Genomic DNA, 15464 nt, shown 5'->3' with positions numbered 1-15464 from the left:
AGTACGAGTCGCACTGTGCTGCCCTGCCTACTTGGGCTTCTGAGTGGTTCAGCATAGAGAGCTATGGCGAGCCGAAACAAATATTAATGGTTGAGTCGAACTTTACTCGCTCAATCTAGGGTCAGCCAAGCCTCGGCAATTTTCGAGTAATTATGGGTATGGGTTATTGTCATCAAATGACTTCAGATTTGATATATCTCAAATGCCATTAAAGGGCCAATGATATGAGAAACTAATACAATTACAAAAACATAGCAATTATCATTTGGTCCAAAACAAGTCAGTGGCGGGAAAACCGACCAAGCTCATTTGAGTCTTTCCTATGTCCCCGAGAAATCATGATCATGAATAACGACATACATGTAATTAACACTTTAATCGATATAAAAAAGCATGTAAATTCAAGTCATGCCCTAATATGCTTGTTTCTTTTCTGTGTCATTCTTCTTCTATTCAGAGTTGAAAAAGGTGCTACTCAGAGTTCAAAAAGGTGCTATTCAAAATCAAAATGCACAACGACTTTTTCTTCGATATCCACGGCAATACGATTTCCGCTGTATAGCGGAAGTCATAGTCATTTTCACTGTGCCTGTACGCCAGAGGATGATGACCGAACTTGGCTAGACATGCTTTGGTAAGGTAGTGCCTGACCGGCTTGTGTGAGGAAGCCATGAAAAACCTCTCATCTCATACTGAAGCATGAACCTTGTAATCGACCTGGTTGGAGCGGGTTTCGTCACTCGTTTCATTATACTGACATTTACGGAATGTATACACAATTATACACACTGGGTTGATCGAGAACTACGGTAACCAACATAGCGAAATCGAGTTCGATCAAACGTTAAATCATGGCGTGCAGGTTACGATTTGAATAGGATATACTGCGTCCGTCGTATACCCAGTACTCCGAAAACTATCATACTCAATGGGCACTCTTGGTTTATTTTGGTCACTGGATGATGGTTGGGCAAAAGTGGGAGTAACTAGGAGACCGCTCGAGGTTTCAACACAGATGCAGGTCCTACAGGGAATGGAGTGAAGATCATATACAGACAAATGCAAGTGCTTTGATCTGAATGGGTCGTATCTTGAAAGATTTAAAATCCTTTGTTTTATAATGAGCACTGTGTTAGTTGCTGGAGTTGGACGAAACTGGCTTTTGGAGATTCCGATATTGGGCAATTCGCAGTTGATCAAATGATGCTTTGAAATTATGCTTTGAAACTTTGAAGCTTGAACGATACTAAAACTGATTTTTCTATTGTCGAAGCAACAAAAAGATGTCTATACCTGTTGCCATGTTGACGGTGATCCCATCATTCGATCGTCTCGTTACTCGATCAGATGCAGAGACAGACGCTGCGGCTTCTGGAGAGAAAATTTCACCGTTTTAGAACAAGCGTCATTTTATAATGTAATAAAACACTAGAAGTAGGCAGTATCTTGAGAATGAAATTGAGAAACCACATAAAATTAAATCTTGTGATGATCAAAAATGTCCCGAGCAGGATTTTAAACGTTTGCCATCATAAATATGTGTCCGCTCATTCTAAATCTTTATATTGGTGAGTTTTATCAACAGGTACAAAGCCTTGGGCATCGTATGTTTGAGACAATCTGCTTATGCATATGTCATACAAGATTGTGACATGGGGATTAGCATCTCGGATACTCGATTTCAAAGCCATGGTGAATGCGCACAAGAGCTACGAATCAGTTTTGGAGTGACATATACCGTTACTGTAGAGCCGAAACGTAGGCATTGCGTTTGAGTATGGTTACTGTCAACTGATAATTGGACTGCTATGTGGCGAAGATTCGTTTCCTGCTTCTTGCAGCGAAGCTACTGGTAAATCAAAAGTACTCCGCAAAGCCTGAGCACACTGCCCGGACTTCAATTTGCATTGCAATATTACTTCTCTTAATTCATCGTTCACATCTTTAGATGGGTAGTTCAGCTATTTGGAAGTAATGAGCAAGCAATCTTTTTGTAGAAGAACAGCTCATTGATTTACGAAACGTCCCGCTTTTTAAAACGCCATTTTCCACAAAAACGGATGAGTTATGGCTGTCTCATTACAATGATAGGTGCAAAAGAAATCAGAATTTGATTGCCATTTGTATCTCCACGACTGTGACAACATATATTCCTTGTTTTGACTGAAATTAAAAGCTGTGCAGTGTGCACGAGAGAGGACTTGGAAATGAAGACGAAATGCCGGTATATTCTTATCAACAATGCAATGTAATTTCGGTTCAGTCGTATATATGTTCGTACAAATACGGATATCCATTGTGTTACAACATTGTTTTTTCTTCAAATGCAGCTTTGTTTTACGTGTGCCGCGTATCATTTCTCCCGTGTGCCACAAGCCAATAAAGTTTGTGAACCAATTGTTTTTCGTAACTCCGCCATCCACGAGCAGATGGGATGTGGCGAACGTTATTCTTATGTAATTATCCTGGATTACGGAGAAACATTGAGACTGTTAACGTAACCATGCTTCAATGACATTATGAAAACGTTCGCCCATATGCCATAGATGAGAGGATTTAATATTTTTCATGACTGACCAAGTCCAATTACAAATCCAGTTGAAAAAAAAACATACGTTCTAGTTCCGCCAAAAATTCGGATAGGGTTCTATGGAATCCAAATCCAAATCCATGCTCATTTCTCATCTCTGCCAAACTATAGATTAGTCACTTCCGTATAGGTTAGTAATTCAAAGCCCGTTCGTTCTTGACCGGTGTTCTCTGAGCCAGTCTCATACTTATGATCTGTGACGACACGCCGACTTGCCCATCAATTATTGCAGGTAATCATGTCCTATCAGTAGTGCTGTGGTGGTACGTCATGTGCAGTGGCATACGCATGGGAGATTGGGATTCGGAATCGAAATCCAGTCATGCTGAAAGGCCCATTCTAACTCCAATATTCACATTTGAGAAATTAGTATCACGCTGTTGCATTTCGACCGAACAATATGATGATACTCTGCAATATGAAGCCTCTAATTTCTGAACTGGAATCTCAAAGGGAACGGCAGAAGTCACGTTGATTTGGAGTAAACTTTTATTATAACGTCTTCGTTTTGTGTGAAAATTATAATTCAATGGTTTTGTTCTTTCAACACTTTGTTGATGCGCAATTCATTTGTTCACCAGTAATCTATTGTTATTTATCAGATGTGCTGTTAGTTGTGCAATATGGTAGATTTATGTTTTTATGACTCGACGAAAATTTAGGGTTCCGCTTAGGTTTGCAGATTAAATGACGTGCTCCGCAGGTTAGTACAGGCTAAGAACCGCCATTTATAGCGTCATGCATCAAATGCTACATTGTGACGTATCTTCTCTTTTCGGAAATTTACCACGTGGCGGCATCGTGCTACGGCTAACTATAGATAACTAACCTACGTAGGTTAGTTATCTATAGGCTAACACGACCGAAAGGGATTGTTCCCCTGTATCGCCTGATATCTATACCGTAGCGACAAAGAAGATAAATACAAAATCCAATATATATCGTCTTATATTGTATATGGCGGTGTGACTATAGAGTATGACTGGAGTGACGACTCGATTGTTCTCCCATTGTTAGCCGGCAGAATGGTCACGGTCAGATGGCTGCACCCAAAACAGGATCGCTCAGCGCTTGTTTCTATGGCGTTCAAGGCGATTCGTCGTGGATTTCTTGAAGCTGCGTCGGATTTAGTTAGACAGTTCAACATTTAGGTAGCGGTGGCGAGTCGTTATGACTAGTGAATAATACCGTGTATCCTCTGTTATATTTTTCGCCAGAATTAGATCATACTTCGTCACGCATAGAAGTCGGTATCATGGCTGATTCGGCCGCATCACTTTAGCCTTTGGGGATGACTGGGAGGGACTAACTGAAATGGAAATTGAAGAATGTTTCGAAGGACTCAATAACTGGAAAGGTGTATCTTCTGTGAGGAATTCGAAGCATCCTTTCCTACTGCGAAAGCTTTGAAGAAACATTACAAAAATCATGTTCTCACCAGTAATTGGAATATATCTGAGGATGCTGTAATTACTGTTTCGAAGAGGGCTTGTGTAAATAGCGAAATACTTTGAATGCGCGCCATCATTCGAGGAACTAGACATGACCAAAGCGGTTCCATTGGTGGAAAAACTCCATTCTGAATATTGTAAACTTGGTGTTGACGGATTTTATCAACATTACTCTAATATCCTGCCATCAAGCTAACAAGTTTCTGGGTTTGCCACAATTGCCAGCTTCTTACTTTTACATTACTTTTGAAGATTTTTGGTTCTCTCGTCTGCGGTAAAGAGCAGCATCCAATCACAGAGATTGGAGGAGTCATCAGCAAGGAATCTGGTAAGTAAATAGCCTATACTTTGCCTTTCCATGGAAAAACTTTGACATGTTTTTAGACATACTTGAATATATTGGTGGAGTGCTTTTGGAAGCCATTTCTAAGCAAGCCAACGAAGCAATTGCCACATGCGTAACAACTGCAGCACCATCGGGAAACCTCATTAAAGTGATGCAGAAATGGCATGGTTCTCCGATTTTATTTTATCCACAGTAAAGAAATGGCAAAACCCCGGAAAAAGATAATTTTTTTCAGGGTACTTGAGGCAATTCAATGCGATCCATTCAATAACAAATTGATTCATACTGTATCCCTTCAATCTGTTTCAGACCTAAATGAGGTTGAGGATGTCATGGACAAGGCAATGAAACACTTGAATAACTTCTGTTCTCACAATTTTCCAAATGTTTGCGAGATAGCTTGAAAAAAAATGAACAATATGCTCTTTGAAAGTCTTTGCTTTTTTGTTATTGCTGAAATTGTATTAGCCATGGTATTTCTTTACCAATCTGACAATTGCTACTGCTATCACTGTGGGGTTTACTATAATGTAAAGCAGGGGTGTCAAAGATACGGGCCACATCCAGCCCGCCAGACGATTTCATCCGGCCCGCGAAGCAATTCCGAGTAGATTGAAATATTCTTATATTTTCCAGCATATCTGTTACAAATGTTGAGATTTTTGGCAGGAAATACTCATGTTCATAGGTCCCATTATAACCACCGACTATGTGGTTCCACTCTAGTTACCACTAGTAACAAGTCGGTGAAATTTACATCCAATTTCAGGAAGGCCAAAAGTGAACACTATATTCAGAGTTCTATACAAATATGGACCAAGAATATGGTCAACCTAGCAATTCGGCTTTTGAATGGTGTTATGGAATCAGTATCTCTCAGAGACCCAACACAAGATGTTCTGGAAGCAGCATTTGGATCTTTGGTAACTTCAGTTGACATTCATTATTATTATTCACGAATGTTAAAAGTTAACAGCGGTCTTCGATGAGATACAGCAGGAATCCAGATATTAGCCAAGTCAGTTGCTCAGTAAATGCCTCATGCCAGCGTAAGGCTATAAAGAGAGAGAAAGGTGCCAATACAACATAAGCCTATGGTGATCAAAATCCTTGGACAAAAGTCGGCAAGGAACCCATGACCAAGAAAAGATGAAGCAAATGGAGCGAATGTAGTTTCTGGTAGTGTTAGTATAGTAGTTTTTTTCTCTCTGTGGCAAATGCTGCCTATCCACATCGAGATTCCCTACCTAAAAAAGGAAACCAATGCGTTGGTCGAAACCTTGACGTGGTGCATTGGCTTTCTACTAATGTCGACTGGCAGAGGTCTTCCAAGCGAATTCCAGGGTATTCTGGTATTTTTGGCAATGACAACGAGTTCCATTCAAGTGCGATTTTGCATACTTCCAAGGAGTAGGCTCTAACTATTGTGAATCGAGATCAAGCAGAACATTGACATTACACAAGGCTCTGGTTCTAGTCATACTCAAGTTTCTACGGTTATCGGACAGGCACACAAGACTCCAAGACTGTTGCGATATTATTTGTTATATTCATACTCGAATTTCTGCAGTTAATATAGGATATATTTTCAATCAAAGCTATTGTGAACTGCATATCGATAAAGTTCAAGATCTTTTCACTTGTTCACTTTGTAGTATTCTTCAGTCGTCCTTTCCATGAATTCATCTCACAATAGCCAATGCACACGAACCAGAAATTCTATATACCTTCTGTCATTATTTATATACGTAGCAAACTCTATAAAGGATCAAAGCCACAATATCACATCAATCTCGTGAGAAATGTAACATAGGCTACACGGTAATATTCACTAGTCATAACGACTCGCCACCGCTACCTAAATGTTGAACTGTCCAACTAAATCCGACGCAACTTCAAGAAATACACGACGAATCGCCTTGAACGCCATATAAACAAGCGCTGAGCGATCCTGTTTTGGGTGCAGCCATCTGACCGTGACCATTCTGCCGGCTAACAATGGGAGAACAATCGAGTCGTCACTCCAGTCATACTCTATAGTGTGACCGCGACACTTCAATTAGCGGTAATAAGAATACAAAACGCGCTGCGTGAGAACATGCGAACTTTATACGATGTTCTGCATTATGAATCGGTGCGAACAGTTTAAACATTACATCTTGGAACCGGGTTTACGGTCGCCGTTTTTGTCAATTTCCTCATAATGTCCTATGTTTGACATATACACCAGAAAAAGCACTCTTGCTAATAAGACTTAACTTAACTCAACTCGACTTGTGAATCGAGTTTTAACTGCAAAATCCCCGATGTCTTTACAAAGAAGTCCGAATACAAGGAAAACTAGTGAAAAGGAACGGGTTGAAATCGAATACTATTACATCTGGCATTAGGCCGAGGTGGATATATTAGATCGAGATATCGTTTAAACACCTTATCTGTACATTACATTGCATGGAGTCTTGTGCCTCGAATTGTATGTTGTGTGTCTTCAGTGGATGAAAATAATAGATTCGCCATTGTCATTTTCGTGTCAACATTGGTGAAAAACTGGGTTGCAATTTAGGGCTACAATACGACGAGTAGGTTTAGCATATAGAATACCATTCAGAAACCTGATGATAAGATAATCGAATAACCCTGTTCCGTTGGCATCGTCATCATACATATAATGATGTTAAATATGGTTGCTGTTTGATATTTAGCGAAATGACAAAGATGAGCATGAGACAATCCGATACATGATCGAAATAAATTGTTGAAAGTAATTTGTACAACGCCAATTGCACGTGATCACATAATCCTGCGACAGCAAAGACTGTCGACACATGGTAGAAGCATGGTCGTTTTTCCATTATCCATCGTCGGCAACACTACATTCATAATCGGGATAGCCAATTTAATGGCCAATGACGCTGGATCTGATAAGTTCCCGTTGTAACACGAGGAATTGTTCGTTTGTACATGAGCCATTACGCTCAGTGGTGCCTATTGTAGCGCCATCGTCCTCGCGGTTTATAGCCATTTTCCTTCCAGTCTGTTGCTTATTTGGGTGATTTGTATCTTATGTGAAGCAGGAATTAGGAAGAAAAGGTTGTAATTTGACATTGTTCTGTTGATTGTATGGTTATTGTATTTAGATAGAAGATTAGCCAAGGGGGCTGACTGTTGTTAACCTGTTGCGACTGCTACCTTTAAATACATGTGAACGTGAATTTTAGTTAGCCATGAAATTATTTTCCTATCGGAAAACCAGTGGTTTATATTGACAAAGTCTCAAGAGAAGGCCTCGATAGGTACGAAGTATATAGTTACAGGCAAGGTAGGGTTGCGATCGAATTGGCAAGCTACTCGATTAGCCAAGCTTTATTCGGCAGAATTTCCAATCAAAATATAACGTACGGTCGTTTGACTATAGGCAACTAAACGTACGGTGCACTCGTTGTTCTCAATTTCCCTCATACAGCCTACATTATCACATTGCTATTGCGCATAAAGAATTATTTTACCTGCTAGCATTTCGATGCCCGAGAATGGTCGTCCCTTCTTCGTAATTGAACCAAACTCGACATTACCTGTATGTACAACGCATCAAATTAGCAAATAATTAACAAGTAATCAGGCAAATTCGCATCATATTCAGTGACATTTTACGTGCACAAAAGTAATAACATAATAAAGTTTACTACCTTGTGTACTCATCGGTAGACGGCGCTTCATCTCTTGCGTTGAAGAAGTAGCTGAAGATCGTTGACCAGCAGGCGGACTTTCCATAATATTTATCGTGCCAGGCGCAATGTACGGCGGAGGTGGCCGCGGTACCGACGCGCTAGCGTTAGGATATCGCACCGCAAGAGTCGAGTTTAGGTAGTTCTGGTTCTGCTCATGATTGACAGTGGTCATAGCTTCTTGTAAATAGGTAGTAGCTCCTCTTTGTTCAACATCACAATGGTTGCTTACACTTCTCATTCCACGATACCGCACGACTCCGTGATACTGAACCATTTCACCAGGTGGTCGTAGATTATTTGTGATCAACCTGGCATCCGTAGGAATCACTCTCAGTGTACCATCATACTGACGTGGCCCTTGAGTATTGAAATTTGTGGTTCTTGGAAGGTCCTGAGGTTGCGGATACCTCATGTACTGCAGTCGTTGCGCAGACACAGAGTAGTTTGTCGTGTCAACATTTCCTTTACTCGCGCTCGGTGGAGACCAGGAAGCGATGAAGTTGACAGTTGAGCGGGGATTTGTTTTCCGGTTTTGATCAACGCCTGGTGAGTTTCGTGTCGACGGTTGGTGAGTTTGCGTGCCACCCGGAAAATATCTCGTGTCAGGTGTGTTGTTGCATTTGCGTATAGTAGAATGGGCAGCAGTGCAAAATCTCTGTCTGGGCGATGGTTTAGCGAAATTATGGCGATCCATTTTCCACAAGATGGAGTTGTATTCATACGGCTTACGGAAGATCTATGAAACGAAATTTCGATTACATTGTTTATAATCGAGTTTACACGGAAATCAAGACTAACCTCAACAACATTTTCACCGATACCCAGGATCGGTTTGAAAATTTTGACGTTAACAAAGTTCGGAACATCTGTACTACGGATGTCTAAACATTCTGAATAAAATCGCTGGCAAAACAATACGACATAATGATTCAACTGAGCAGGGTCACGTGTTCAATTCCGACGGCACTTACCGGCAACATGGAGTGTAAAAATTCGTCCAAAATGATCATATGGTTCAAAAATTCTTGAAACATCTCTCCCCGCCAATTCGTCATCATCATCTTGGCCATGATCGGATCAGAATCACTTACTGGGTCGTAAACAGAGCGGAACAATTTTATTGCATAGTCACTGGGATAAAATAATTCCACAGCACATCGATTTGTCAGCGAGTACAACGATTCTCCAGGGATTTTTAGCAAACAAATAATATCACGCATCCGCACGTAAGTCTTGGAGGTGCACGAGGTTCCAAGTAAAGATGCTTCCGACTCATCCTCATTGGCGGACGGTTTTAAAGTTTTGTTTTCGTGTTCAAGCGATGGTAACGCTCGTACGTAAGGAATGCGGCGCATCGAATACGTAATTTTGCTATCATCTTTATGACAAGACAAACAGACTTCAAGAAATCCGTGACAACTTTTTCCAACAGGCATGCGACGAGTTGACAGAGGCTTTGGTTCCTTCTTAGATTTGGAAGATTTTTTCGACGTAGGAATGGGCTTATGTTGATCCGCGATAGTAGATTTACTTTCTGCATGTTAAGAGATATTTTAGTCCCCTGAAACATATGACTGAAAACAGGAGTGATTGAAGCATTTTAATCATACCTTCAACTTCGGTTCGTGTAGACGACAGTTCTTCCTTATTAAAAGGCCCAGCGATTGTTCCGTCGGCTTCTGCGGGAATATTAGTGAATAGACACCAAGCTACTTTATATCTTATATCAATTATAAGGTATCCTAACTAGGGATGAAAATTTACCAGAATGTATGGATGTAGGAACGCCAGCGATTTCCGCAGCCGCGGCGATTAAGTTGGATGCACCTGAATACACAGTGTTGGATCAGATTTTCTAATAACAAATACAGTGATGAAAGTATCACTTTTAAATTCCGGATTATCTCCCGCACTATATTGACATTCCGGCTGATTCTCCCGGGAACATATTACGGAGGATCGTTTACGTCGGCTGCTTTCGGATTGTGACTTTCCTACATAAAAAGTATGGTAAAAAAAACGTAACATATAGAATGAAGCATTTCAAGTAACCTTTTTTCGTTGATGTAGAAGCAGTCATATTCACGCCTCTACTAAGATCAAGTGGTTCCGTACTTTCAGGCGGAAACGCAGATTCGGTTTTATCGTCTTTCGTCGGTGAAGTGGGAGGAGTCAAAAGATTCGAAGTCAGACTTCCAGTGTCTAACGATTGTGGTGACACTTTTTCAGCATCAGAACCATCCGCTTTCTCGTAACCACGGATTTCGGTTGAGTTGCGAACGTTGATGTCAGAAATGTGTTGTTCCGCGCCTGCTGATTGCATGGCGATACTAGGGGGCGGCGATTCGAGGGGTATAACGTGATTCTTCAATGATCTCGTCGCGTCAGTGGAGCTCATTTCGTTTGCCACGTCTGGATTTTGAAGCATGCTATCCTTTCCTTTGCTGGGGTCGGATTGGACAAAGTTACAGTTCGAACACTCGGCTGAAGACTGCACTTGTTTCACCGAACTAGTTTCACACGGTTCCCTGCTTGTTTTGTCACGGGCCGTTAAGTCTTGCGCCTGTAATTCAGGTACGGCAGCGCGGTTTTGTCTAGTGATTACGGTGCTGCGAGATTCTGAATATTCATTCAGATCGGTGTCCGAAATTTCATTATCAAATAACATGTTGATACTGTCGTGGGCAGATTCCGATTCGGCTTCCCGTTTCACTTCAGGAACGGTAGGCACGATCTTGTCCGAGTCTCGTATGATGCCCATGAAACTTACGAGACCGTCATCGCTTTCGTCGTTGTCGCTATTCTCAGACCGGGAAGACTTTCGCTCGGCCGTTGGATGCTGAACGACGGAGTTTAGTTCTTCCATGATATCTTCGTCAGATGATATTGATGGTAAGCGACCGCGGCGCTTCCCTTTATGCCGTGGTTTAGACTGCTTGCTCACCTTACTAGACCTTGCTCTCGATTTATTTTTATGTTGTGATATGGTACTATTATTCTTTGATTCTTGAGTCGAAAGTTCGGAATCCACATTTTCGAGGGCTTCTTCAATAAGCTTCGGGACCATTGGGGAGTCGTCTCCGGTCCCTTGTTGTTTGTCATTCAGTCTTTTCGTTTTAACGGCTCGCTTGGCGTGTCCTACGCGAACGCCTTTCCTTTTTCTTCCCCTGATACTTCCAGTCTTTGTGGTGTTCTGGGAATCGGAGTATGCGTCTGTCCGACCTACTGTTTCAGTTGCGCGAATTGCCGCCGTACCAGCATTTCCGCCGGCCCTTCGTACCACACTGGGACTCTCATTGCGATTTAATAATATGGACTTTAGTGGCTTTGCGATTTTTTTCGGAGAATGCTGGATTTCAGCGGAAGTCAACGTGAGATTGTCGGAAACAGTTTTAACACATGCATCTTTAGGCACATCAGCTGTCGTGAGTTTCGTTTTGGTGACTTTCTTTGGTTTGTCCCACGGTTTGGAAAGTATGTTTTTTGGCTTCGATGATTGAATTTTCATTTGTGGCCCTCTGAACGACTGTCTATTCGATAGGGAACCTTTAGGTGGAGAAAATGATGACCGATTAACGATGGTTATCGGTGATGTGACATGGGAAAATATCCTAGTGCTACTGACACTGGAACTAACAGGGTCTTTATCGCATTGCATATTGGTAACCTTGATATTTAAAACAGTATCGTGGTACTGAGAGACAGAATCAACTTCTCTTTCTCGTGCTACGCTGGGTATGGCGGATGGAATTATATCTTTAGGCGGAACACATTCAGTATTTCGGGATTTCGCATTAGTTACTAGATCACCAGGTAGACGAGAATTGTTTGTTCCCGAAAGAGATCCAATGTTGACCTCAGGCGCATCTGATATTTTTGATGTACACGATAACCCAGCATGGACGACTGTCGTTGTGTCAAGTCCTTTATCAGGAATTTTATGTGATGTCTCTGGTGCAGGATTGACTGTTTGAACACAGGAAGAATGGCTATCAAGTACGTTAGTCGCTGACAATGATCTGCTATTGTCAACCGTACAGGCTGGCTCGTGTGAATTTTCCGTTGACGTCTTCAGACACTTATCATTCGTTGATAGGTCTTGGTCGGTCTCCTTGTCATGGTGACAGCCAACAGTGTTGGATTGGTCCTCGGCAACTAATCCTGGGGCAGTCAATTTTTGGTCGCATAATGCGTTTTCCGCCACTGCTATTGCACCGTGTACTAATGGTGATTCACACTCGGTGTTATCGTCGCAAACTGACGTTGTCGCCGATGGTGATAACGCAGTGACATTTGCACGCTCGAGTTCATTTTCTTGTTGATCTGAAGTCTCGGCGGAATCAGCTTTTCCAGACAATCTCCCTTTACCGACTTCAGCCCGTTTAACACGAGGTTGGGGAGTCGTGGAAACGTGAACACATTCCTTTCCTTTTACAATTTCATTATTAGTAAGGGGGTCTGCCACGGTGCTTTTGGTAAGTATAGGACTGTCATCCGCTTCGCCGAAATTCACTGCGTTTTGGGCCTTATAAAGAAGTTTCTTCTTCCATGACGTAGCATCATTTTTTCCCTTCGACGCTGGCAGCGGTGCAACGTGCGGCATACCGCTTTCAATAGTAATAGTGGCGCCAAGAACTATTCCATTTTCCTCTTCGCCGAATCTTATAGCTTCAGCACCTTCGCTGTCTTCTGAAGAGACGTTTTCATTGCTTGACTTGCAACACTGCTTTTCATTCGTGACGGGTAAACAAGGCACTGCTTTTCCGCTTTGCGTCGGATTAGATTCATTAGGTAGCGCTGTATCGAGATCGGTCGTAACGGGTATTTCTTCGTAAGCGCAGGGGCTGTCCATAATAATATTCAAGTCCACCAGAGGGCTACTTTTATCGCGTGCTTTCATTGGATACTCATTCGCCGGCAAATCAAAATCGTTTCTACCATGATATTCGACACTGCCAGAAACAGTAATTGTGTCAGCATTGGCGACGGATGCATTCAACGCTTGCGAAGCCGGATGACTCAACGATGATGGATCGGGGACAGTTTTATTTTGTGCACAGTACGGTTCCTTGTTCACATCGGAGGACTCTAACTTCCTGTTGTCAATGCATGGATTCTGACTGTTTACTGTGGAAATCGGTGTGCTTGCAGGTACTGAAATATCGAACGTACCGGTGTTGCTATTTAAGTTCATCATTTCGTCGGACGATGATCTGTTACTGCCGTATGATTGTCGTTTTCGCAATTGGGCGGTCATCTGACCGAGTGTGAAATTCTCTGTGCCGGCATCGTCCTCTGCCGATGAGCACGTATCTGAGCCATTAGAACGAAACGGCCATTCAGTAGGATCATAATTTTTGAATATAACGACCTGGTCTTCTTCTAAGGCAGAACCATTACGATGCATGGAGTCGTATCGAATAGTTTCAACTTTTGATCTGCATTGATTTGATGTTGAAATTATATCAGCAGCATTTCTAACCAACGGGTCTGAAAACTCTTTAAAGCCGTTCACTCCCACAAATGAAGATCGACCAATAGACTGGATAGGCACATTGCCGCTACGCCAACCGGGACCATGACCCACGTTACCTAACTTCTCACGCTCACTGACGCGAGTCTGATAACTGTGGTGTGTTGTGGAGTAGCACATTTCCGCGTTTTGCGTGACTCTACGCACATTTCCGCCTTCGCTAGCGTCAAAATGTCCGTGCGACAAGGCCAAAAAACCCGGATGCGATGGAGGATATATGTACGGCCGGAAAGAAGCTTGATTTCTATCACGAGGGGGATAATAAGAACTGCTTCTTTCCCGCGAGAGTCGCGTCGTAATTGGTGAAAGGGAGCGGCGCCTACCAGTAGACCTGTGTCGCGGCGCGCGCGGCGACACTGATCGAGCGACGGAGGGCGAGTGCGAACGGCGTCTATTTCGAAAGCTTGAATGAAGATCAGTATTTTCTATACGTCTTACGGGCGTCCGTCTGTGAGAGTTCTGATCATCAATGAAAGATACATCCCTACCACTTTTCCTTCTTATACTCACGACTAGATTCTCAACGTTTGCCTTAAGACTAGAATCCGACGGATTGTTCAAGAGGACGCTGGGCGTAACATTAGCAGATTGCTCGTCCTTTTTATCAAGCACAGCTAGACGTTTGACGGGATATTTCGGTTTATCTTCCGTAATGCTAGGTTGCAACTTCGCATGACGCAGATCCTGACTCTGTCCGTCGTATACAGAACGATGTTGACTTTTAGTGGTACTACCAGAACGACGGTGAAGCGTCTTTCTCGATGACTGACGTCTAGAACCTTCGTCACTGCTCGCGCTCGTTGCAGATCCAAAATCAGCCTCATCGGAGGATATTGGCGAGTAAATTGATGCGTCGTAAACAAGTCTGAGTCTGGAATAGCTGATTGTATTATATTTCTGCGAGCCCACCGAAAAGACGCGTCTGTCGGTGTACTGCTTCGGACGATATCTTTCATCGACTTCAACTGACTTATCGTATTCATTTGCTGCCGCTTGACAGCGATCTCGGATTCGCTGTATTATTGGAAGCTGACGATGTAAACGACGACTTGCAGTCTTGTCTTTTTCCCTGGAATAGCGCTTTCGAATTGAAGGACTATCGGCTCTTGAAGAAGACGAATCAGACCGTCTGAGTTCCTCGTCATATTTTCTAGACTTACGATGGCCCGAGGTTTTCGGTCTGATATTTGATGCGTCGCGTGCGCTGTTTTCGCTCGGTGCTCCCGCACCGTTAGAAACGCGAGACGATGATTTCCCCGTAACGTTCAACTTGTTCGCATTTTGATCGTTATCTGTAATCGGGCTTGGTACCGAACGTACGACGACTGAAGATAAGCGTGCTGTTTTTTTGCTAGCAACAATGCTCACAGGACGAGATGCTCTCGTTTTCTGGGTTGTAGAATCTACATTTGAAACTGCGGGTATAGCGGTGTCGTTTGCAAAAGCTTGGTCAGTATAAGAATCTGTGACTGCCCATTCATTCTCAGTGGAACTACTCTTGGAGTCAACGTCCGATGGCTGTTTCGAACGTGCCTTTTGTTTACGTTCAGAAACATGGTCTTTTGCTGGCTTAGACTTCCGACCAGAGCTGTGAGTATGACTTGTTCGTAACGCCTCTTTAGATTTATTGTTAGTAGAAAGTTTTCCCTTATTGTTATCGGCGGTAGCTGGTCTTTTCGTAATCGCCGAAGCTTCTTCGCCTTTTATGATTCTTTGCTTAGCATCGCTGTGAGGAGTGACACCGATACTGGCGTCGTTGCCTAGCGGAAGGAAAATGATACCCGGAATGAAACAAATGGTAAACATGTCTAGACTC

At 42.6% G+C, this 15464-nt stretch overlaps 1 protein-coding gene and 1 long non-coding RNA gene across 4 annotated transcripts in view; one reads left to right on the top strand and one right to left on the bottom strand.

The window, feature by feature from the left end:
• Positions 1-15464, bottom strand: part of LOC145433471 (uncharacterized) — a 56469-nt gene that overhangs the window by 7381 nt on the left and 33624 nt on the right. For all 3 annotated transcript variants that reach the window (XM_080310585.1, XM_080310584.1, XM_080310586.1), the window contains 9 exons: positions 10168-15408; positions 10002-10109; positions 9880-9942; positions 9726-9794; positions 9087-9649; positions 8914-9018; positions 8074-8851; positions 7894-7959; positions 1294-1371 (listed from right to left, as the gene is read on the bottom strand). In XM_080310585.1, the coding sequence (XP_080166711.1) occupies positions 1294-1371; positions 7894-7959; positions 8074-8851; positions 8914-9018; positions 9087-9649; positions 9726-9794; positions 9880-9942; positions 10002-10109; positions 10168-15408 (7071 nt within the window). The remainder of the gene's footprint in view (positions 1-1293; positions 1372-7893; positions 7960-8073; positions 8852-8913; positions 9019-9086; positions 9650-9725; positions 9795-9879; positions 9943-10001; positions 10110-10167; positions 15409-15464) is intronic.
• On the top strand, positions 3559-4898 carry LOC145433479 (uncharacterized). Its single transcript, XR_013913110.1, has 3 exons — positions 3559-4369; positions 4426-4623; positions 4697-4898. It is a non-coding gene; the product is annotated as an uncharacterized LOC145433479 (long non-coding RNA).

This window comes from Botryllus schlosseri, chromosome 2 (genome assembly GCF_051294905.1).
Source record: "Botryllus schlosseri isolate E-star chromosome 2, Bs_hap1, whole genome shotgun sequence".
Classification (NCBI taxonomy): Eukaryota; Metazoa; Chordata; class Ascidiacea; order Stolidobranchia; family Styelidae; genus Botryllus; species Botryllus schlosseri.
Note: the sequence above shows the minus strand (reverse complement) of the source record. Positions and strands in the feature narration are given on the sequence as shown.